This window comes from Taudactylus pleione, unplaced genomic scaffold (genome assembly GCF_031769625.1).
Source record: "Taudactylus pleione unplaced genomic scaffold, aTauple2 ptg000758l, whole genome shotgun sequence".
Lineage (NCBI taxonomy): Eukaryota > Metazoa > Chordata > Amphibia > Anura > Myobatrachidae > Taudactylus > Taudactylus pleione.
This window is the reverse complement of record NW_028285160.1, coordinates 6,402,316-6,424,884: the sequence shown is the minus strand read 5'-3', so window position 1 is coordinate 6,424,884 and position 22,569 is coordinate 6,402,316. Positions and strand designations below refer to the sequence as shown.

The 22,569-nt window shown below is 43.6% G+C and overlaps 1 protein-coding gene across 3 annotated transcripts in view; it reads right to left on the bottom strand.

Annotated features, from left to right (window-relative positions):
• Positions 1 to 3,097: 3,097 nt before the first annotated feature.
• Positions 3,098 to 22,569, bottom strand: part of SNX13 (sorting nexin 13) — a 159,549-nt gene continuing 140,077 nt past the window's right edge. For all 3 annotated transcript variants that reach the window (XM_088457349.1, XM_088457350.1, XM_088457351.1), the window contains 5 exons: positions 14,964 to 15,035; positions 10,823 to 10,968; positions 10,621 to 10,689; positions 10,350 to 10,462; positions 3,098 to 7,657 (listed from right to left, as the gene is read on the bottom strand). In XM_088457349.1, the coding sequence (XP_088313475.1) occupies positions 7,410 to 7,657; positions 10,350 to 10,462; positions 10,621 to 10,689; positions 10,823 to 10,968; positions 14,964 to 15,035 (648 nt within the window). In that variant the 3' untranslated portion in view covers positions 3,098 to 7,409. The remainder of the gene's footprint in view (positions 7,658 to 10,349; positions 10,463 to 10,620; positions 10,690 to 10,822; positions 10,969 to 14,963; positions 15,036 to 22,569) is intronic.

Genomic DNA, 22,569 nt, shown 5'->3' with positions numbered 1-22,569 from the left:
CTTGCATACATGCTGGGAAATACTAGCAATGATGTTGGGACTTCACAAAGCATGCCCAACGAGGGTGCAAAAACTCAACACCCAAATTAGTGTTACTGGAGCCAAAAGTATGGTACCAGTAAAATTTGCAATGGTATATACAGAGGGCCACGAGGCTCCATGGTACACCACTCTAGAAGACACTGACAGGTGGATGGCAGTGGTATCCATCTAGCGATGGAATCTTTGGAGCCTGCCAACCATATTTGGGGCAGTGATGAGGACAAAAACGGGTATTCATGCACATAAGAAAAAGATGTACATCAATAAATCCAAAAACACATGACATCTAAAAGACTGAAGGACATAAGAAAAAAACCACTCTCAAAGCAAGATAACAACTCCATGGTGCCAGAAGCTCGAAAGGGACCCTCTGAAGACCTACCAAAGTCAAATCCCACAGAGGAATATGAGTTATGTACGGAGGTTGAATACAAATTACACCTTGAAGGAAAGTCTGTATCTCAGAAATGGTGGTCAAACATTTCTGAAAAAGGAAATTGACCTTTTGAGAGAAGGAAGGCAAGGGAAAGATTTAGAAGAACAAACACACAGTAGTCTAAGACTCCTGCTAAGACACATATGTCCTTATATTTCAAATGGAAAATCTCCAGATATGAGGAAATATACTTTATGCGACTAATTTACGAGCCAAATGCATGGTCTGTAGGTTGAGTCTGAAAGCCGCAAACCCTCAATATCTGGGTCTCAAGAACCCAGCTGTCAAGCCAGTTGAGACCAATCTAGGTGTAGACATGGGCCTGGACTCAGTAGGGTAGGTCCTGCTAAGTGGAAAGCAGCAAGAACACTTGACCCACGTACCATGGCCAACGAGGCAAGTCTGGAGCTACAAGTAATGTATGACTGGTAAACCCACCCGTCGAATACAGTGACACCGCTTTCTGGACTGAGACTTTTAGTTCAGTGATTGCTTTATACACCACTGCTCAAGTCCCACTAATCATTGTCTAAGGCATGTCATCACTGTGTGAGCACTTGAAGGTAACAGTTGCAAAATGATCTGGAAAGACTGTGGCCACAGGTCATATAAATATGTACATAAAGTCCTGCTTGGATGGGAAGCAAAGCCATAGTAGTAAATGCTAATATGCAGTAGGAGCAGATAGTAAAACTGCAGAGGATTGTCTCTGAGGAAACAGCCAGTGTGATTGGGCAGAGTGAAGGGTCAAGTGATCTACCTCTACCCTATCACAGTGTGGAACGCAGGTGACACACACTATTGACAGTCACTAGCCACCCCTGCCTGTCTACATGCAGCGCTAGCCCATGTGGAAGCAGCAATATAGCGGTTTGTGAGCAGTGGCATCTGGGAGAGGAAGGCACCGCCGAGTGAGAGGAGAGGCCCCTCTGCCTTGCGGTGCCGTGCCCTCCGATCCGGGCTGTGACCACAATTACCAGCTATGAACTGACCTCAGTCACTGCAGCTTTACAATCTCTCCTTGCAAGATCCTCAGTGATCATCACAGGGAGAGCTCTAGGTCCACTGGAGCAGGATTTCAGCCATACTTACTGTTGATTCAAGTCCGGTGAGTAGGTACAGTATTGTGGAAAATGCTCCATTCACTACATAGTGACATCTGATTTATTACTGACTTTGCGGTGACGCTGAGCCCAACAGTCACCTGACTTCTAACTGTGCTATTTCTCACTACTAAGCTGCTGCATATTCACATTTACTACTGCAGCTTTGCTTCCCATGCAAGCTGAACTTTATTCACATACTGTATTTATATGATCTGTGGCCAGAGTCTTTCAAGATCATTTCGCATCTGTCATCTGCTTTCATGTGTGTTTTTTATTCATAGGACAGCTAACCCTGTACAGAAGGGGGTTAAGGAACAATAAAACAGGTCTTAATCACCTCAGATATGTCCTCGTACATCCTTGCCAATTGCGCTACAAATGAGAGCACGCATCACACCATGCGATTACTAACAGCAGCGTATGGTACGGTACACTATGGCGGTAATGCAATGGCACCATGCAATTCTATGGAGTCGTAGGTGCGAACACGGTGCGTGTATCCGCTTGCGGGAACATGCCTCGCACTATGCGTGGTGCGATCTGCTGTATATGCAGCAAAGCTGTAGCAAGACACATCTGTACACATTTGCAGCAACAGGGTGCCTATCTCTCTATACAATATATTTCTCCAGCTGCCATAGTAGGGTTAACAACCTCTAACATACAGGTCTTAATCTCCACAGAATATCCCCCACACACTGCCCTCTGCAACCGCATGTAATCTGAGTCTAGGTGCCAGTAGCCCCAGCTAACAGGTCCCCCATTTGCTGCTGGATTACTTACAGCCCTAGAAGATGGCACTAGAGCATTCAGGAGGGAATGGGAGGAGCCAGTGATGTGCAGGCAGGTGAGGCAGAGCCTTTCCAGGCATACTTGGGTACACTCCAGTTTTTACTATAAAAATTAAAGGAAAAATATTAAGAAAATATTATAAATATATTAATCTAATCATTTTTATAGACAGAACTCTGGAGTAAAATGTATATGACAGGTGAGGCACTGCCTCCCCTGTCTACCTTTTCCGCACATCCCTACTCAAAACAAACCAAATTTCCAGCACTATATACTGCTGCACATTTGTATAATGCCCACATGAAACCTCGGGTTCATATATGTATCTGTAAACCTGGCTCTGATACTAGCCAGTGCCTCCCCAGCCATTTACCTCACCGCACGTCACTGGGATGAACCAACTGCCATGCCTCACTGGGAGAGGAGCGATTATGGCATCAGAAATGCTGAAATCCTGACAAATTATAACACTAGTATGTACATGCGTGTGTACATGTGGTGGGGAATATAGATTATAAATTCCACTGGGGTAGGGATTGATGTGAACAGCCAAATATTATCTGTAAAGTGCTGCGGAATACGTGCACTATATAAATAACTGGAAATAAAATAAATAATGACTTGGAGCAAAGGCATTTATTCCACCGGCTAACATAGTAATCTCCACACTTTTAGAACATCAGAACCATAAAATCTATAGATCTAAAGGAAACTGACACAGTTTATGTTAATACTTTATTAGTGTTATCAGTATTTCAGCTTCTCAGTGGACAAAACATAATGAAAATGGAATAAAAATGTTCCTTTTGACTCAGTAAAAATTGCTATTTTGCTCACTGCTCAAACGGAAAAAAAAAAGATAAAAAAAAGTGCGGAAACAGCATTGATAAAACAAGTAGGCGTACAAATACAATTTACTGTACAATGATATGCACAATTCATATCCGAATAGTCCATAACACACCCTTTATAAATATTTGCTAGGGACATTAGGACCACTCTGCAAGAGAACTTAAGTGAAGGCTAGGACTTATAAAACAAGTCCTTAAAGTGTCCCCATCACCTACACACAATGCAGGCAGCCATTTTGTTGTGGCCTACACCAGTATTCATGAGAATTCAACCTATCAGTTCCATATTGACATCACAGAGTTCCTAGAGAACAAAATACTGGTTCAGCCCACAAAATGGCTGTCTATCGGTGTAGGTACTCTACAAAAGGAATGTATTTGGGAACTTAACAGAATCTCTATTTCCACCCTAAAATATGAATACATTTTGCAGTCATTTCATGCATCAAAGCAGCAGTTTTTCTTGAAGACAGCTATTAGGGCCACTTCCTGTGGACACAGAGGAAATTATCATACAGGATGTAGAGCTGAAGAAATGACTGGTACGATTATCCTCCAATATTACAAAATCATAAGCACTGAGCAGGTTCATTTCACTGGGAAGAGCTTGGAAGTATAAATAAGTAATCACAGGCGTGTTAACATGAACAATTGCAGTTTCCAATAGAGACTAAATAAAAAGTTTTATTTCAACAAATGGCTGATTAGGCCAAGGGTAGATATATCTACAGAGAATACATAAAGTTAGTCATCAGCACAACATACTTAGGGAGTATGTAACAGCCTGCGAGTTACAGCCACCTGATTTACAATGAAGCCACCATATTTAAAGCAGCAATTTAAAAAAAAAATCAAAACCAGGTTTGTTTTATCTTTTTAAAGGGGAAAATAAAAATATATATGCTGCTTTAATTATAGTGCCTATATCACACAAATTCCACAGCCGCCAGCACTTGCAGGCTGTCACAAATGCCTTTAGGCCCCGATGTGACTGAACTTTTGGAATCCGCCCGAGCTTGATTTATAATTGTAACCGAAATGCTCAATATTATTTGCATCACTTTTGATCCCCTTCTAAATGCTGTAAGGCAGTTTAGAACAAGGATCACCGTATGCTACTGGAGTGTTCAGTGGGAGTGTATTTATTATTAAGGTTAGCCAGCTCTCAGAATACAAGCTGGTTAAACTGCTAATTTAACGGTTCTCAAGCTTTACAATTTCCTAAAATATTTTTCCAAATTTTTGTGGAAGTTGAAACCACCGATATGAATGAATGAAAATATTGCACAAGTAAAAAAAACAACAAAAAAAAAAGATTTTAAACGACTGTACACATTCTTACAGCATCATAAATGTTACATTTTATCTAACACCATCCGCTTAACACTTGGAAATGAGTCAAACAAAATCATTAAAGTTAATTTTTGTAAAAAAAAAAAAAAAAAAAACTATTATTAAGGCTAAAACAAGTGCATTGGTTTTGGACAATGGCACAATACATTTCCAGCAACTAACCATAGCACCCGTATGCTGAATGGTACTATGCAGACATACAAGTCCTGCCTTTGAATACCATATTGTACAATCAATTTGCAGGATTGTATGCTGAAACAATGGAAAAATTGCAGAGTTAGATTTATGAACCACTTCACAGTCTGGTACAGCAGATATTGAGCAGCAGATTTGCAAAATAATCAAAAACCTAATTAAGGGTTAAAAAAATATATATTGTTTTTTACTTAAAATTCTTAACAGAACTTCTTCCATATTGAAACACAGAATGTCACACTGCTAATAAATGTGCAATGGCCATTTCATATACACAAACGCCAGCATGGTTTATCAATGAATGGAGTCAGATAAATAATATAAATATTAAAACCAGTGGATGGAGTGTACTGAGAGGACTGCTTGATAGTCACGAGAGCCAGCATAACAGCTTTAGAAACCAGCAATAAATCCCTAAAAAGTGCTGCTGGGGTAAAACGACTGCTACACATTATGGGGTTTATTTATTAAGCGTCGGGTTCTAACACCTGGCACTTCCGATTGTGTTTATGCCCAAAATATAAAAGGGCAATGCTTTTACTAGCAAAAGACAGCCGGTAAAAGCATTGCCCTTTTAAATACCGGGCATAATCATCATCTGATACGCCAGGTGTTAGAACCTGATGCTTCGTAAATAAATCCCTTTGCATTTCAAGCACAAAATGCTTTAATAAGCGAAAGTGTCTCAACCAAAGTGTTCTAAAAGTGATGCACTGCTAAGGGTAAAAGATTGCTTAAAAATATGCTTCACTCTTACTGCTGGTTAAAACTAAAATATGCCCATTTCTAAAGCTTTAAGTGAAATTAGAGGAGGGATGTATTAAGCCTTGGGGAGAGCTAAATTGGAGAAGCTGCTCATAGCAACTAACCAATCATCTTCTAAGTGCCATTTTTCTAGCACAGCCTGTAAAATGACCGAAGCGGATTGGTTAGTATGGGCAACTTCTCCACTTTCTCCCTATCCAATATTTGATAAATCTCCCCTAAAAGCGCTTTAGTTGACGAGTTTTTGTGTGGCACCATCTTATGGGGTCACCTGTGTCATACTTTTTTGTGGTCTGTGAATACACGGTCAGACTGCTCGACGGTCAGATAACAATAACGTTCATTATCTGATCGCCCTGCATGTGCTGGATCGAGCATCCAGCAACCCCCCCAACTACTATAACGACTAGTAAACAGGCAAGCATGGCCGATATCGACCATGTCGCCCTGCATGCACGGGCGATGGTTGATATTTGAAGGGGCCATAAACTTGACGATTTGAACGACAACGATAAGATTGTTATTGTTTAAATCGTCAAGTTTATCTGACCGTGTGTCTGCACCATTAGACAGTGATGAAAGCATAATATGCCACCTACAGACAGCTCAAGGTTACTCCAGTCCATTACTAAAAACAGTTAATAGTATCTATCATGTAATTATCCTTTGCACTAGCTTTAATGACTAGGAGTTCAGCAACAAATATGAATCATCCCATTGTTAAGTATCGGATCATATAAGCATACTGTACTGTGTGAAAAATTTAAAACCATTAATTTTTTTTTTTGGTTTAAATTGATGACAGGGACTTACAGATGCAATGATAATCTAGATATCTGTCAACTACCTTTAAAAGTGAAAAAAAAAAAAAGTATCTTTTCCTCTCGATTTTCAATATTGAGGAATAATTTCAAAATAATAAAGGTGCAACTCCGATTGGCCTTGCCATTGTACTCACACAGCGACCATCCATTGGGAAAGAGCATACGTCAATACTCTGGATTACTGCACATGCAGGTGCTCACAGGATGTCATGCTGTGACCTCATTCAGCATTACACAATAAGGCCTGCGTGTAGGACTCCGATACTGTGCAAGGATTTCAAGCTAAATAATTTCAGTAGATGACCACTTAAAGACTATGTCAAACTGGCCATATAGGATCAAACAGACACTGTCAACATCCAATTGAGAATGTAATAAAAAAAAAAATCAAACCTCAAAAGAAAAACACACAAAAAGAAAACACGTGAACATATAAACCAATGAGTCTGTCCCATAAAATAATCACACTCCATTGATCATGTGTAAGTTCCGCGATAATGTACAGGCAGAGCCTGTTGAACCAATAAGTTCTCTGACAATTTTCTTTATTAACCACTGGAATATCACCCCTACTGTATAGGTCATCTGCTACAAGGGAATATTTATCCTGACCTATCCTGGCATTGCTCACACCGCCATCATTTAATCTCCCAGCTCCTTCCTCCAGCATAGCAATGTATTTGTGCTTGAACTTTAAGTAGAAAAATACAATCTGTCACTTCAACTCCTGGATCTCTTTGCTCCCATAATGCTTTTCTCTATCCAAATCCAAAAAGGTATCTACTCTGGTCCAGCTTTCTTTTAGGTGATGTGGACGCACCAAGTTAAGACAAATAAGATCCCAATCGATGAATGGTTGAACAGGTAGACTGAATAGAGCCACGCAGCCTATGGATGCATTGTTATTCTATATGACACAATGTGAAAGGTGCAGAAACACCAGCAGGTGCTTTGGAGTCCCAGAAAGTATGCCCAAACCGTTGTTTAGTCATTCCTGGATAAAACACTGCAGCGTCTTTTAGGAAAACAACATGACGGGTTGGTGTCACCTTTTCTGTAAGGCCGATGCTTGAGAAGATTGCTGTCTCTGTTTATATTTCCGCATTCGTTCTGATTTAGAATGCAGTTTATTAAAAAGCTCGTGGAACTTACACTGTGAAAATAAGGTTTCCAGAAAACCCTCTAAAAAAACATACACAAGTCTCCTGTTCAGTTGGGTCTGCTGAAACATTTCAAAGACTCGCAGGATGCCCTTCCGAGTGGTTTCTGCCCCGATTATGTGCTTCAGTTCATCTAGGGAAAGACAGGGCAAAACAGAGTATTTGAAAGCAATACTGTTATAACTAAAGTTTCAAAAGAAGGATGCTAACACCCACTAGTTATAAAAACTTATAATTATTATATAACAGGCTGTAGAGAGAAGAGATGGGAGGAAGGGGAGAGAGCAAGTGCGGCGAGAGCCGGAGGGAATCGGCACCCCCTCTTTCCTCTCACAGCTCTCACTTGCTGCTTGACGACTGAAAACAGCCTTTCTTCTGCGTCCAGCAACAGAGATGGGAGGAGGTGGTGAGAGAGTTATCAGATATATAGAGAGTGAATAGGATGAAGAGGGGGAGGGGTAGAGAGGTGAGGAAGGGAGAAATGGGTGTGAGTGATGGGAGGCGGGAAGAAAGGAAATGGAAGGAATAGGGGGTGAGAGATGGAAGAGAGATGGGAGTTAGATGTTAGGAGGGAAGAAAATAGATGGGGGTCGGAAGGAAGAAAAGGGGAAAATTGGAGGACGAAGGGGGAGAGATGGAAGGAAGTTTGGAGGAAGCAGAGGGTTAAGCGGGAGAAATGGGAGGAAGAAGGGGGAGAGGGGAGAAAGAAGGGGGAAATGTTGGGAGGGAGAGATGGGAATAAGGAGGGATAGATGGAAGAAGGGGGATAGATGGAAGGAAGCAGAGGATTAAGATGTAGAGATGGGAGGAAGATGGGGGAGAGATGGGAGGAAGCAGAGGGTTAAGAGGTAGAGATGGGAAGCAGAAGGGGGAGAGATGGGGAAAGCAGAGGAAGACGGGGGAGAGATGAGAGGAAGACGGGGGAGAGATGAGAGGAAGACGGGGGAGAGATGAGAGGAAGACGGGGGAGAGATGAGAGGAAGACGGGGGAGAGATGAGAGGAAGACGGGGGAGAGATGAGAGGAAGACGGGAGAGAGATGAGAGGAAGACGGGGGAGAGATGAGAGGAAGACGGGAGAGAGATGAGAGGAAGACGGGAGAGAGATGAGAGGAAGACGGGGGAGAGATGGGAGGAAGACGGGGGAGAGATGGGGAAAGCAGAGGAATAAGGAGGGAGAGATAGGAGAAAAAAGGGGGAGAGATGGTGTAAGAGGGAAAAGAGATGGGAGGATGAAGAGGAAAAGGTTGGGAGGAAGAGGGAGGGCGATATGGGAGAGATGAGGGGAAGAGAGGAAGCGAAGATGAGAGGAAAAGAGGGAGGGAGAGATGAGAGGAAGAGATGAGAGGGAGGGAGAGATGAGAGGAAGAGATGAGAGGAAGGGAGATATGGGAGACAGGAGAGGAAGGGAGATATGGGAGACAGGAGAGGAAGGGAGATATGGGAGACAGGAGAGGAAGGGAGATATGGGAGACAGGAGAGGAAGGGAGATATGGGAGACAGGAGAGGAAGGGAGATATGGGAGACAGGAGAGGAAGGGAGATATGGGAGACAGGAGAGGAAGGGAGATATGGGAGACAGGAGAGGAAGGGAGATATGGGAGACAGGAGAGGAAGGGAGATATGGGAGACAGGAGAGGAAGGGAGATATGGGAGACATGAGAGGAAGGGAGATATGGGAGACATGAGAGGAAGGGAGATATGGGAGACATGAGAGGAAGGGAGATATGGGAGACATGAGAGGAAGGGAGATATGGGAGACATGAGAGGAAGAAAGAGAGAGACATGAGAGGAAGGGAGATATGGGAGACAGGAGAGGAAGGGAGATATGGGAGACAGGAGAGGAAGGGAGATATGGGAGACATGAGAGGAAGGGAGATATGGGAGACATGAGAGGAAGGGAGATATGGGAGACATGAGAGGAAGGGAGATATGGGAGACATGAGAGGAAGGGAGATATGGGAGACATGAGAGGAAGGGAGATATGGGAGACATGAGAGGAAGGGAGATATGGGAGACATGAGAGGAAGGGAGATATGGGAGACATGAGAGGAAGAAAGAGAGAGACATGAGAGGAAGAAAGAGAGAGACATGAGAGGAAGAAAGAGAGCGACATGAGAGGAAGAAAGAGAGCGACATGAGAGGAAGAAAGAGAGCGACATGAGAGGAAGAAAGAGAGCGACATGAAAGGAAGAAAGAGAGCGACATGAGAGGAAGAAAGAGAGCGACATGAGAGGAAGAAAGAGAGCGACATGAGAGGAAGAAAGAGAGCGACATGAGAGGAAGACAGAGAGCGACATGAGAGGAAGACAGAGAGAGACAGAGAGAGACAGAGAGAGACAGAGAGAGACAGAGAGAGACAGAGAGAGACAGAGAGAGACAGAGAGAGACAGAGAGAGACAGAGAGAGACAGAGAGAGACAGAGAGAGACAGAGAGAGACAGAGAGAGACAGAGAGAGACAGAGAGAGACAGAGAGAGACAGAGAGAGATTCCTGCCCTGCAACTTTGTTAAGAATTGCTTGCAATCTGGCTAGTGACTGGTTCAAAATACTAGTTACCATATTACTGGCTTCCATTTTAGAAGTCTTTCACTTATTGATTAGCTATATATGAAGCAGTATTCTTTTAGAAAAACAGTGCAATTGAACGCAGCTTGGACCATTACCCACACCACCAATTAAATAGATTTGAAGTGATCGGTTTATTGCAGAGTTCGCCATCAATAAAGACGTTTCAGCAGTATGTAAAGAAGACAATTTTTTACACTAATTTGGAATATTTGAATTTTAATGATAAAGGTAATTGAGAAAATGGTGTTTCACATTACCTGGCATAATTTCTAGCAGCTTTGTTTTTGCTGCGACTCTTGTTCGCATTCGTATACTGCGGTCTCTGCGTGGAGCCGACTCTGCTAAGATTCCGTTAGGCCAAAAGGAGTCTCTGTAATCAATAACCAATTTACATGTTTATTAATGCATGTACTCTATGCAATGTAATGCAGACTTTATCAACATTTGGGGACTTTTAAAACAAAAAACGAAATGCTACAGCAACACCAAGGACACTTTTGTTATAAAAGAGAGAAATAAGTGACTTACCTGAAATGTTTTACATAATCTGCTACTTGGTCGGGCGATGTCATTGACTCCACGTGATCAACAATTTTCCTGTCGCAAAAAAAAGTTCAAAAGAAAGTTAAGTTCACCGACACGGTTTTTAGTAGAATACATTCTGGTCTAGAGCACTCTGTGAAATGCATTGCCAAATGCTTAGCATTAAACCCTGCCAAAACTATTTCACCTGTTAATTGTGTCTCCATATGTTGCTCTAATGAGCTGCTGAAGGAGGCTCGTAATTTGTCTTCTTAACCATTGATTTCTTTCCTTTAGGTCAAAGACTTCGTCCATGAGTAGAAGCATCACTCGCAGCGGAATATTGTCATCAACCTAACAAAACAAGATTGATGTGATGTCTCTGTTAGCCAGTAAACTGTGCAAAATACTTTACTCAATCACCATCCCTCTACACATGACATTAAACATGTGGAATAGCTGTATGCATTTTGTTTCTGTTTAAAGAATTAAACATTACATTGTTTGCTAGATCTATTATAACGGGAATCTCCATCCAATATTGAATGTACAGTATATGGTGGTGTGCAGGAGTTATCCGAACCTCTCTATGCCACATCTAGCACGGAACCTGCTGCCATGGCAACGGTGCACTGGGGGTGGTACATATGTTTCAGTGCACAAAGCACAGCGACACAGACTGGAGGGTGAATTCCAGTATGCCCATTTCCAAGATGATCCTGGCGTTTACTGTGGTTACTGAGTGAGCCCTGTGCATGCTCAGTTTTAATCCGGTGCCAGTGGAAGAGAAAGTGCCGCGAGTACTGATAAAGCAGAGTTGTAGCAATAATTTACCCTCCTGCATGTGTGTGTTTGAAATACACAGTCCTATAAGCAACCACATCACCTCACTACCATTGCAGCCGCAGGCCTGAAGGACATGCAGACACATTTCACAAGAGAACGTTTCTGTGAAAAGCATAGGATTATGCCTTAAAATAATATCATACATAAATCATTTTCATAGGCTAGGAACTATGTATACAGAATTCAGTGTTCAACGCGTATTACAATTGTAAATGAAAAAGTGTAATAAAACAACTGCCTTGATGAAACTTCTCGTAAGATCATATTTGAAGATGTGATGAGAAATGTTCGCAATACTGAACAAAGCACCTGATCGTTTTACAGCCATGACGAACTATCCAAACTACTATAATACAAAGGCATTTATCAAAGTGACGGCAATGTGGGGATGTGCAGGAAGATGATATGGAATGCTTTTGATGTGACATATAAAAACGCACTGTAGAGGACAGGTGCAGATTTATGACGATGACCAATACCCATATAATCACCAATAATGTTTCTGCTGAAAGTTCTAACCAACATAAAAGATTTTCTATTCCATTCTGTGAACTATGTAGGGCTCTCCCCCCTCCCCGCCCAAATACTAAGAAAAATACCACATCTTCTGTACCCATCAGCAGCAGCTTAGCCCCTTAGCAGACATAAATTAGATTTATTAAAAAGGTGTAAAAAAATGCATTTATTACCCACCCAAATTAAGGCGACGGTCTTGGTAAATTGCATTCCCAAACATGTCAAGAGAATGTGAACATCTTTATACCCTGATCTGTACACAGTACATAATTATGTAGTTTGGTATATAGCAAGTAAGCTATTTTTATGTGAATACTGAATAACCAAGCAATAAATAAATTACAATAACTGAAATAACTAATTGATTGGAAGTCTAAGGGGTCAATCCAATTAGGTGCGAATTGCGAGTTGCAATTTTCTCTTCGAAGTCGCACAGCGAATTCATTTTGCAATCCAATTAGTAACTCGCACTGAACCATTCAGACTGAGGGCCTGATTCAGAGCCAAACGCTATTTGCGCTCGCTCGTTCAGAAAAAGGGGCCGGCTATTTAAATTGAGCGCTCGCTCTTTGCGGTCTGTTGACGCCTCTATGTCTGAGCGAGCGAACGAAACATGCGCTCGCTATTTTGTAAAGACGCCCCCTGGCCGCTCGCATCCTACGTCATCTCCGCTATTTATTTGATTAATCGAGTACATCGAAAGGCATCTGAACTTCTCGCAGTGCTTGTGGTTGGATTTTCCTACCGCAATCATGCGAACAGTTCAGGCTAAGAAACAACCAAGTGACGTGGTCGATGACGCTGCTTTGTTAATTATGCACACCCTTAAAACGCCCGTTTTGACCATTTGGCACGCCTGCGTTCGGATCACCACCCCCGTTTTCAAGCATCTTCCCCTGTTACCACCCACAAACGCCTCATCCTGTCACTCAAATTAGCCGGCACTCGCTATTTTGCGAGCGCTCGATTCCCGACCGCAATGACTGGTTGGCGCACACGCATTACGACCCATACGCATGTGCAGTTGTGCGAACATTGCTCGGAGCGAACAAGTGGCCGCTTACGAGCGGCTCTGAATCAGGCCCTGAATTTGCATTCCCTGAGGGTGAGAGATGGAAAGGAAAATGTTTATTTTAAAGGTTAAAATGTCAGGACACTGTGCTGAACCCCTTGGACCACCCCCTAATGACCAATTAGGAAATGGGAAGTTTCCAATTAACTTAATTAGTCCAATAATTACGTGTTATTTTCTGGGGTAAAAATTATTTTTCAAGGTGCCCTCAAAGTACCCCAAAATCACCTTTTTTCCTACTTTTTGCATTTTCCGTTTAATTTGTTTGAGATCAAACGAAAAAAGTTTTTCTTTTTCATCATTTTCTTGCATTTAAAAACAAATCAGCCATTTGACACTTAAAAATCTACAGTACCTTCCTAATGCCCACAAACAGCCTTCTATACGGTCCTGCTAACTAAATTATCCATTATGTGGGGCCCAGGATGGTCTCCCCACTTTTTCATGCACTTCTCTCAAATGTCATTTGGCAGTCAATTCGCACCCCTCCGCTGCGAGTAGTGCGAATAGGCATTTTTAATTGGACTGGAGAAATCTCGGGAGCGCGCTTCGATGCGAAGTGTGCGAGCTTCAGGAAACAAACTCGCTACTCGCCATTCGCACCTAATTGGAATGATCCCTAAGGCTACTTTAAATGAATAAAATGTTGCGGTGTATCATGAATAAATAAAATGTTGCTGTGTATTGTAGTATATTACGTACATCAACTTCCAGCTTTTAGTCTAAGTATTTCCAGCACTGTATAAAAGGAAGGAGGGTGGTGTGCTAATGCACTAAATAGGTCTGCTGTTATAATATTCAGCACATGAATCACTAATCACTATAGCTCTTTTTCTATTTCGCTAGTGCAGGAAGTAGTAAACAAGATTTCAGGTAATGACTATAGTTAAAGATAACTGGCAACACTTGCAATAAAGAGAGGCATGTGTGCTTTCCCTATATGTATGCCTCAGAGGCTACACTGCCTGGGGAAATGCTCACTTAGTTTTCACTTTCAGCCAAAAAGGTAAATCAGAATGATTGCTGTGTCAGGGAAGAGAACACATGTTGTTATAAGTGTCCCAGGGTATGTGGCAGGGTTGGATTAAGGTTTGTGAGGGCCCCTACCAATAAAATGACACTATGCCACAAAGTGCACTCATTATGCCAGTGTTTCAAGTATAAACATTATGCCACACAGTGCACCCAGTAGGTCACACAGTGCCCACAGTGTGCCACACAATGCATACAAAGCTGGCAGTATGCCACCAATATTATTATACCCCACAGTGCCCCCACTAAGCCTCACAATGCCCTGGTATTAATATTATGCCAACAGTGCCCAGAGTATTAATAATATGCCCCCATTATGCCCCACAGTGCTTCCCCAATATGCCACACAATACCCCCAGTATTAATATCATACCCTACAGAGCACCTTCCAGTATTAATATTATGCCCCACAGTGCACCGTCCAGTATTAATATTATGCCCCACAGTGCAGCCAAGTAAGATATACTTCAGCATACTTCTGCTACACAGTGCATACAGAGCGGCTTCAGAGTATCTTAAGTGTCGCAGAAGTGACGTAACACTTAAAAGACTCAGGAGCTGATCTGTTTGCACTATGCACATTCAGCAGCAGAACCGTAGCAGCTTGGTCAGAGAGCAGGTGGCATTGGGCAACTGTTCTCGGCAATTGGTGGATCAGGCTGACCCTGTGTGGGGGGCCCCAGGGTGACCCACACCCCCCCCACCTATAACCCGGCCTTGGTAAGTGGGCTCCTCAATTCTCAAATATTAAAAAAAAAAAATATCACTTACACACAGCAAGTACAATATAACTTATAATACAGCAAGTAATCTCTTTCATCATACGAGGCCTTCTATACATCTGTAATACACTAGAAATATTTAAGATAACTGGTGTACTCACATTGTCATCCAATTGGGCAGACACCCGGCAGTGTTCTGGATCTGAACCAGGCTTTGGTACAAGAATTGGAGCCTTTACAAATAAAACAAAAAAATAAATAATAATTACATACGAAGAGACTGAAGTGTATCATAATTCACACTATGAGGTCAATTCGATTAGAATTGATGCCAAATGGCACATTATCCAGTGCAATAACTGTGTGATGTGCATTGTGCACATACATGTACATAGGAGTAACTAAACTAAAGTGTCTGATTTAGGGGGCAATACCGGGAGGGATTTATGTGGCCATTGCCGGCCTTCCAACTCAGTCACAATGGTACATAGCTGCACTGTCCCCTAACTGAATCAACCTCAATGTGTTAAACTGAAAAACACATCATTAATACGAGTACCAACTTTCAATGTGTACAATTATGTGCAAATACTAAACCGGCGCACGGCTTTGCTCTTAAATATATTGTATTATTAGAGCACCGCTAAGCAGACATCAACTTACAAAGTCTGACTGATACCATGAAAAAAACACAGAGCAACAGCGGACAAGACAATTTAGTTGATCATACAAAATAGTAACAGATTAGTGGAAAACAAAACAAGCAAAAAAACAAAACAAGGGCAGGGGTTGAGGGGTGTATCCAGGTTTGGAGGATGGTCAAATTGGCTGCAGCATTAATAGCCAGCAATAAAGTCCTACAGCCTCTAGTCAACGTTGCCTTCCAGGAATAATTCCCAACAGGGGTGAAAGGGACATACAGATGTGTCTTCATATGCCGTGTGGCGCAAGACGCCTGGCGACAGTGAGCCGCCAGGTCCCATGTAACTCGGCTGTTTGGCGCGACTGCAACAATAGAGTATGAGGACACATATGTAGGTCATCCAATTATATTTCCACATGTTTGATTACCAGGAACGAAAAATGACGGACCCACAAAAGGTGTAACAAATCACTATGACATTTTGGACATGTTGAGGAGGAGGAGAGGCCCATGACATATATATGGTGGGGTGACAAATATGTTTGATGAAAGACATTGAGGAATAGCTCGAAATAGGAACTTGTCTGCATTATTCTACAATTAACCCTGTATGCCTGAATAATATCTGCGAAGACGAGGGAGAGAAAGGAGAAAGCCGCTTTATTACACAGTACTAACTGCTGTGTGGTCCAAGTCTTCCCTAAGAAAGGTGTAATGACAAGATACCACATATTTGGAAGTAAGAGGCATCCAAGGGGTTCTGCCAATCGGCATCGGACAGAGCTAATATAACACTGTGCTTGCATTAAGAAACGGAGCACGTCTTACCAAATGTGTATCCATAGAGCATGGATATAGCAAAACCAAAACACACTGGGCACTGTTTTTTCGTTTATCAGCGCAGCTAGTTTTATTAGCAACTCATAAATAAACATAAAAGCAAATCCTGGCCTGCCCGGCTCTAATTAAACAAAGTGATTCCCCATCTCATAGTGAAGGGACCTAATGTCGCTCTCACAAAACAGAGGTCTATAGCACATCGCTTACATTCAACAATTACAGTGTCTCTCAACAGGCCTCTGACCTGTTCCCCAGACAGTGAGAGGTTAACTACAGAGAATGACACACTCTTCATTAGCCTCTCAGAGGTGGTCTGGCAATCAAGGCTGCTAATCAGCTTCTGTGTACCAGACAGAAGCTAAAACCTGAAGCATATTATATCTCCCCTTGACAACCCTTCCAGTCCTTTTGTCAAATTATCTCGCTCTCTATGGGGTGTATTTACTAAATTGCGGCTTTTTAGAAATGCAGATGTTGTCCATAGCAATCACTCAGATCATAGCGATTATCTTCTATAAGCTGCTAGATAAATGAAAAGTAGAATCTGATTAGTTGCTATGGGAAACATCTCCACTTCTAAAAACTCGCACTTTAGTAAATATACCCCTATATCTCTATCTTGCTGCATCTGAAGAGCAAGAAAGCCGTCATTGCCATTCCTATAGCTTTCCTCTGAAGGAAGAAACTGCCAACAGTAAAGCATCCTGAGACCATTCATGTGTGGGGTTGCTTCTCAGCCAAGGGAGTGGGCTCACTCTCAATTTTGCCTAAGAACACAGCCCTGAATAAAGAATGGTACCAAAACATCCTCTAAGAGCAACTTCTCCCAACCATCCAAGAACAGTTTGGTGACGAACAATGCCTTTTCCAGCATGATGGAGCACCTTGCCATAAGGCAAAAGTGATAACCAAGTGGCTGGGGGAATAAAACATCAAAAATTTAGGTCCATGGCCAGAAAACTCCCCAGACCTTAATCCCATTGAGAACTTGTGGTCAATCCTCAAGAGGCAGGTGGACAAACAAAAACCCACAAATTCTGACAAAGTCCAAGCACTGATTAGGCAAGAATGGGCGGCCATCAGTCAGTATGTGGCCCAGAAGTTGATTGACAGCATGCCAGGGTGAATTGCAGGGGTCTTGAAAAAGAAGGGTCAACACTGCAAATATTGACTCTTTTTTCATACATTTAATGTAATTGTCAATAAAAGCCTTGGACACTTATGAAATGCAAGTAATTTTACTTCAGTATACCATAGTAACATCTGACAAAAAGGTCTAAAAACACTGAAGTAACAAACTTTGTGAAAACCAATACTTGTGTCAGTCTCAAAACTTTTGGCCATGGCTGTATATATAGGGCACTACAGACTGTGTAATGGTTAGGATTACTGCCTCACAGCACTGAGGTCGTGGGCTCCATTGCCACTATGGCCCTAACTGTGTGGAGTTTGTATGTTCTAGCTGTGCTTGCGTGGGTTTCTTCCAGGTGGCTTAGTGTGTATAAGTGTGTGCATGTGGTAGGGAACAGATTGTAAGCTCCACTGGGGCAGGGACTAATGTGAATGGCCAAATATTCTCTGTAAAGCGCTGCAGAGTATATGTGCACTATATATGTGCACTATATAAATCACTGGTAGGGTGTAATACAAAAGGTCAACAATAAAAAGGTTGACATGCTTTGTTTTTTTCTAACCCTCCACTTGGTGCCTAACCCTTGCTCTCTGGTCAGTGCTTAACCATAACATTGAAAAAAAAAAAAAAAAATCAACAATTTCTGTGTCGACCATTTGAACCCGTCGACCTTCTGTACTGTCGACCAAATCATTGTTAACCTTTTGCATAGAACCCCACTTATAATAAATAAAAATAAGAGTTATGGTAGACTTACCTTTGTTAACTCTTTCTTTGAGGTCCATAGGGTCCACATGGATACCATGGGGAAATGTGGTTGGAGTGATCCAACACCAAACAGTTAAGCTTTCAGCTACCAGGATGCCCCGGGTCCTCCTCCACATATACCCCACCCCTGGCCACAGGCATTCAGTTTGGTAAACAAGCCCAAGGCAGGAGCAGAAAAGAGGAGAAGGAAGGACAATGTACACCAGAAACACTGTCAAAGAAGAGGGAATTAGTGAACATAAGAAAAAAATTACTCAATGAAGCCAGGTGCGTCAGGGTGGGTGTCCTGTGGACCCTATGGACCTCGAAGAAAAAGAGTTAACAAAAGGCAAGTCTACCATAACTCTTATTTTCTTCAGGGTCCATAGGGACCCACAGTGATACCATGGGGATGTCCTAAAGCAGTTCCCCTAAGGGTGGGGGAAGCTCCTGATCAGGAAGGAGAATCCGTTGCCCAAAGGAAACATCCTAAAAGATGAAGGTGTCAAAGGCGTAGAGCCTAAAAAAAAAAAAAAGTGTGGACATAGGACCACGTGGCTGCCTTGCACAATTGTTCAGCAGAGGCGCCTCGTCGAAACACCCACAATGGTCCCACAGACCAAGTAAAATGTGCTGTCACGGGTTTGGAACAGGGAGATCAGCCTGCAAGTAAGCATGAAAGATAGTCATGTGCAGCCAGGGTCGAATTTAGGCTTGTGGGGGCCCCGGGGCAACTAGGTTTTGGGGGCCCCATCAAAAAAATTGCCACAGCTTTTTCTCCAGCTACTATGCCCCTTACCTGGTCTCCAGTCTCTCCACTGATCGGCAAGGTTGCTTCATACTACTTTATGTCCGCAACTCTGCTGGGAACCGACTTCCTGCAGCATAGTGGACATGATTCAGTACACTGCCAGGGGCAAACACAGGGGAGGTTAGGGTCAGGCACCCCTGGGGGGAGTTAGGGGTTAGGCACCACCAGCCCCCCCTCCCGGGTGGGTTAGGTTTAGGGTGCGGGAGGGGGGATTAGGTTTAGGCACCCCTAAAGGAGGGTTAGGGTTACGGGGGGGACAGGGTTAGGGATAGTTAAAATACTTACTCTGTCTGGATGTTCAGTCTTCTGCCTTCCGGCGTCGGTATTACATGCGCCGGGCTTATGTCTGGCGGTATGTCATACCGATTCCAATCAGATGCAAATGCAACTTATAGGTGAAATTGTAACATCTGCATGACAGACCATGGTGGCAAGGAGCAAGTAATTGATAAACTGATGGTGATTGGGGGAGACACACTGCATGAGTAAACATTCATACACACATAATAGGGTATATGACTGCGCTCCCTATCCATCAATCCCTGCTCCCCTTTCTCAAGTAAATACACACAATTTGTCAGAACCAAAACTCTTCATTGTATTGAGTTATAACGTAATACTAACACAGATTAGTCTGCAACAGTGCAACATAACACAGTTCATCTAAAAATCTATTTACTGTATTCATAGTACAGGGGTACAATTAAATGAACATTAGTCACTGCTCACTGTATAATTGTACCCTGCACACAGACAGACAACACATTTACACATACAGAGAGATAAAGGGTGGGAAGGAAGAGAGAGAGGGAGAGAGAGGGAAGAAGAAACAGAGCGCACACACTCTACCTGGGCTGTTTTGTTGAGTGTAGTTCTAACTGGTTGCAGCATCAGGCAGGCTTCTAATGGGGGTTGGCTCTTCACTGCATTAGGCTCCGCCCCCTACCCATTCACCCGCGAATCGCGGTATTATATTGGCGAGGGGGCGGGCCTTACGATGTCAGCCACGGCACGGTTCATCATCAGTGACTGTGTGCTGTCACACCTGCCTCCTGCCGGGAGCCAGCCAGAGAGGGTCCAGCGTGGCCCAAGATGTTAGTGGCAATGTGGCCCCTGGACGACCGCCCCGCCTATAATCCAGCCGTGTGCGCAGCCATCGAGCCAGAGTCTGTTTGTTAGCTGGTCAGCCTCGCTTGAGAAAGCCATACAACACAAAAAGAGCATCTGAGTTAGTACGATCCACATAGATGCCACATCCAGGGAGGCTTCATCTGCAGAAAGGTCTAAAGAGTGGAAGACTGGAACCCCGATCTCTTCATTCACATGAAAGCGGGATACTACCTAAGGAAGGTAAACTGCCCTTGTATGGAGGACAGCTCTATCCTGGTGAAAAAAACAAAATGTGGAGCGACAAGAGTGCTGCCAAATCAGAGATACTGCAGGCAGAGGAAATAGCGAGGAGAAAAATTGTCTTCGCTGTTAACCACTTAAGGTCTACTGCGTCCAGAGTTTCAAATGTGGAAACCTGTAGAGCCTTGAGAACTAGATACAAATCCCACGGTGCCACCGGAGGGACTAATGGTGGCTGAACGTGGAGAACACACTGAAGAAAAAAAAAATATATCGATCAGGCAGAGAAGCGATCCTTCGCTGGAACCAAACTGACAGCGCAGAAACTTGTACTCTCATGGTGGCCAGGTGGAGACCAAGATCTAACCCAGCCTGGAGAAAAGCAAGTACTCGGGAAACCCTAAAAACCTTAGGGTCATAGAAAAAAGGAGTGCCAAACTCTGTTATAGATGTGGACAGAGAAAGGCTTTTGTGCTCTGAGCATCGTCTAATCCACAAAGCTGGTGAGACTCTTGGATCTTAGGTTGGAAGACTCAAGAGCCACGCCGTCAAAGTCAGATGAGACAAGTCCGGATGCAAGCAGGACCCTGAGCTAACAGATCCGGCCATAGAGAAAGAGGGAATAGAGCGTCTATGGAGAGACTCCGTAGATCAGAGAACCAATGCACCTGGGCCTATAGCAGGAGCTACCAGTATTACTGTGCCGCCATACTGCTTAAATTTCCTGAGGACCCTTGGGAGGAGGGAGATCAGAGGAAAGAAATATGCCAGCTTGACGTCCCGCCAACGCATCCACGTAGGTGGCTGAGGGGTCTCTGGTCCTGGACCCGTCCCCATTTGTCCACCAGGAGCTGAAAGACATCCGGGTGGAGAGCCCATTTTTGTGACTACTTAGGAAATCCGCTTCCCAGTTGAGGACTCCGGGGATGAACACTGCCGAGATTGCCGGAAGATAACATTCTGCCCAGACCAAAATGTTGGCCACTTCTCTCATGGCTACCTGACTTCGCATGCCTCCCTGATGATTGAGGTAAGCTAGTGGTCGCATTGTCAGAATGGATCTGGACCGGCCTACTTGGAGGAGGTCCTGTGCCAGCGTGAATGCTTTGTATACTGCACAAAGCTCCAGGATGTTTACGGGCAGGTAACTTTCCTGGGTTGTCCATCTTCCTTGAAAGGTATGATAACCTGTCACTGCGCCTCATCCGTGAAAGCTGGCGTGTGCGTGGTTAGAAGCACCCAATTTGGGATCCAAAAGGGGTGACCCCTTGTCCAGATAGGGCGTTTGCAGACACCATGAGTGGGAGAGACGAACCTCCGGAGGGAGGAGGATCGTCTAGGACGTATTAGATAATACTGCCCATTCCACTGGGAGAGAATCAATTGTTAGAGGCCTGGAGTGGAAATTAGCATATTCCACCATGTCGAAGTTGGATACCATGGACCCCACGATCTGCATCGCTGAGTGGATGGATAACCTTAGATTGCGGAGTCATTTGCGCACCCACAATTGTAGGGCCGAAACCTTGTCCCCTGGCAGAAATACCCTTTGTGCTGAGAATCCAGGATTGCCTCCAGATGTACCATCCGTTGTACTGGAGAAAAGGGAAGACTTCTTCTAATTGATGATCCAACTGTGCATCCTTAGGCAAGCAATGGTCAGTTGGATATGGTGTTGAACACAGCTGGAGACTGTGCTAATATCAAGAGGCCATTAAAATATTGCAGTATCCTGACTCCGACGCCTGAGGTGGGCCGTCATAACTGCCATTATTTTGGTAAAAACCAGAGGGGCCGTTGAGAGACCAAAAGGTAGTGCCTGAAATTGGTAATGCTGTTGCAAGACAGCAAACTGTAGAAATAGTTGTTGGGATGGTGTAAAAGGCATATGTAGATACGCCTCCTGAATGTCCAGGAAAACCATAAAATCCCCACAATTGACCGGAGAGTCTAAGGGCCTGATTCAGAGCCGCTCGTAAGCGGCCGCTTGTTCGCTCTGAGCGACGTTCGCACAACTGCACATGCGTATGGGTCGTAATGCGCATGCGCAAACGAGTCATTGCGGTCGGAAATCGTGCGCTCGCAAACCAGCGAGGGACTGCTAATTTGATTGACAGAATGTACCGTTTGTGGGTGGTAACAGGGGAAGGTACTTGAAAACGGGGTAGTGGAGTTCCTAACGCAGGCGTGCCTAACGGTCAAAAGGGCGTTTAATGGGAGTGCATAATTAGTAAAGGAGCGTCA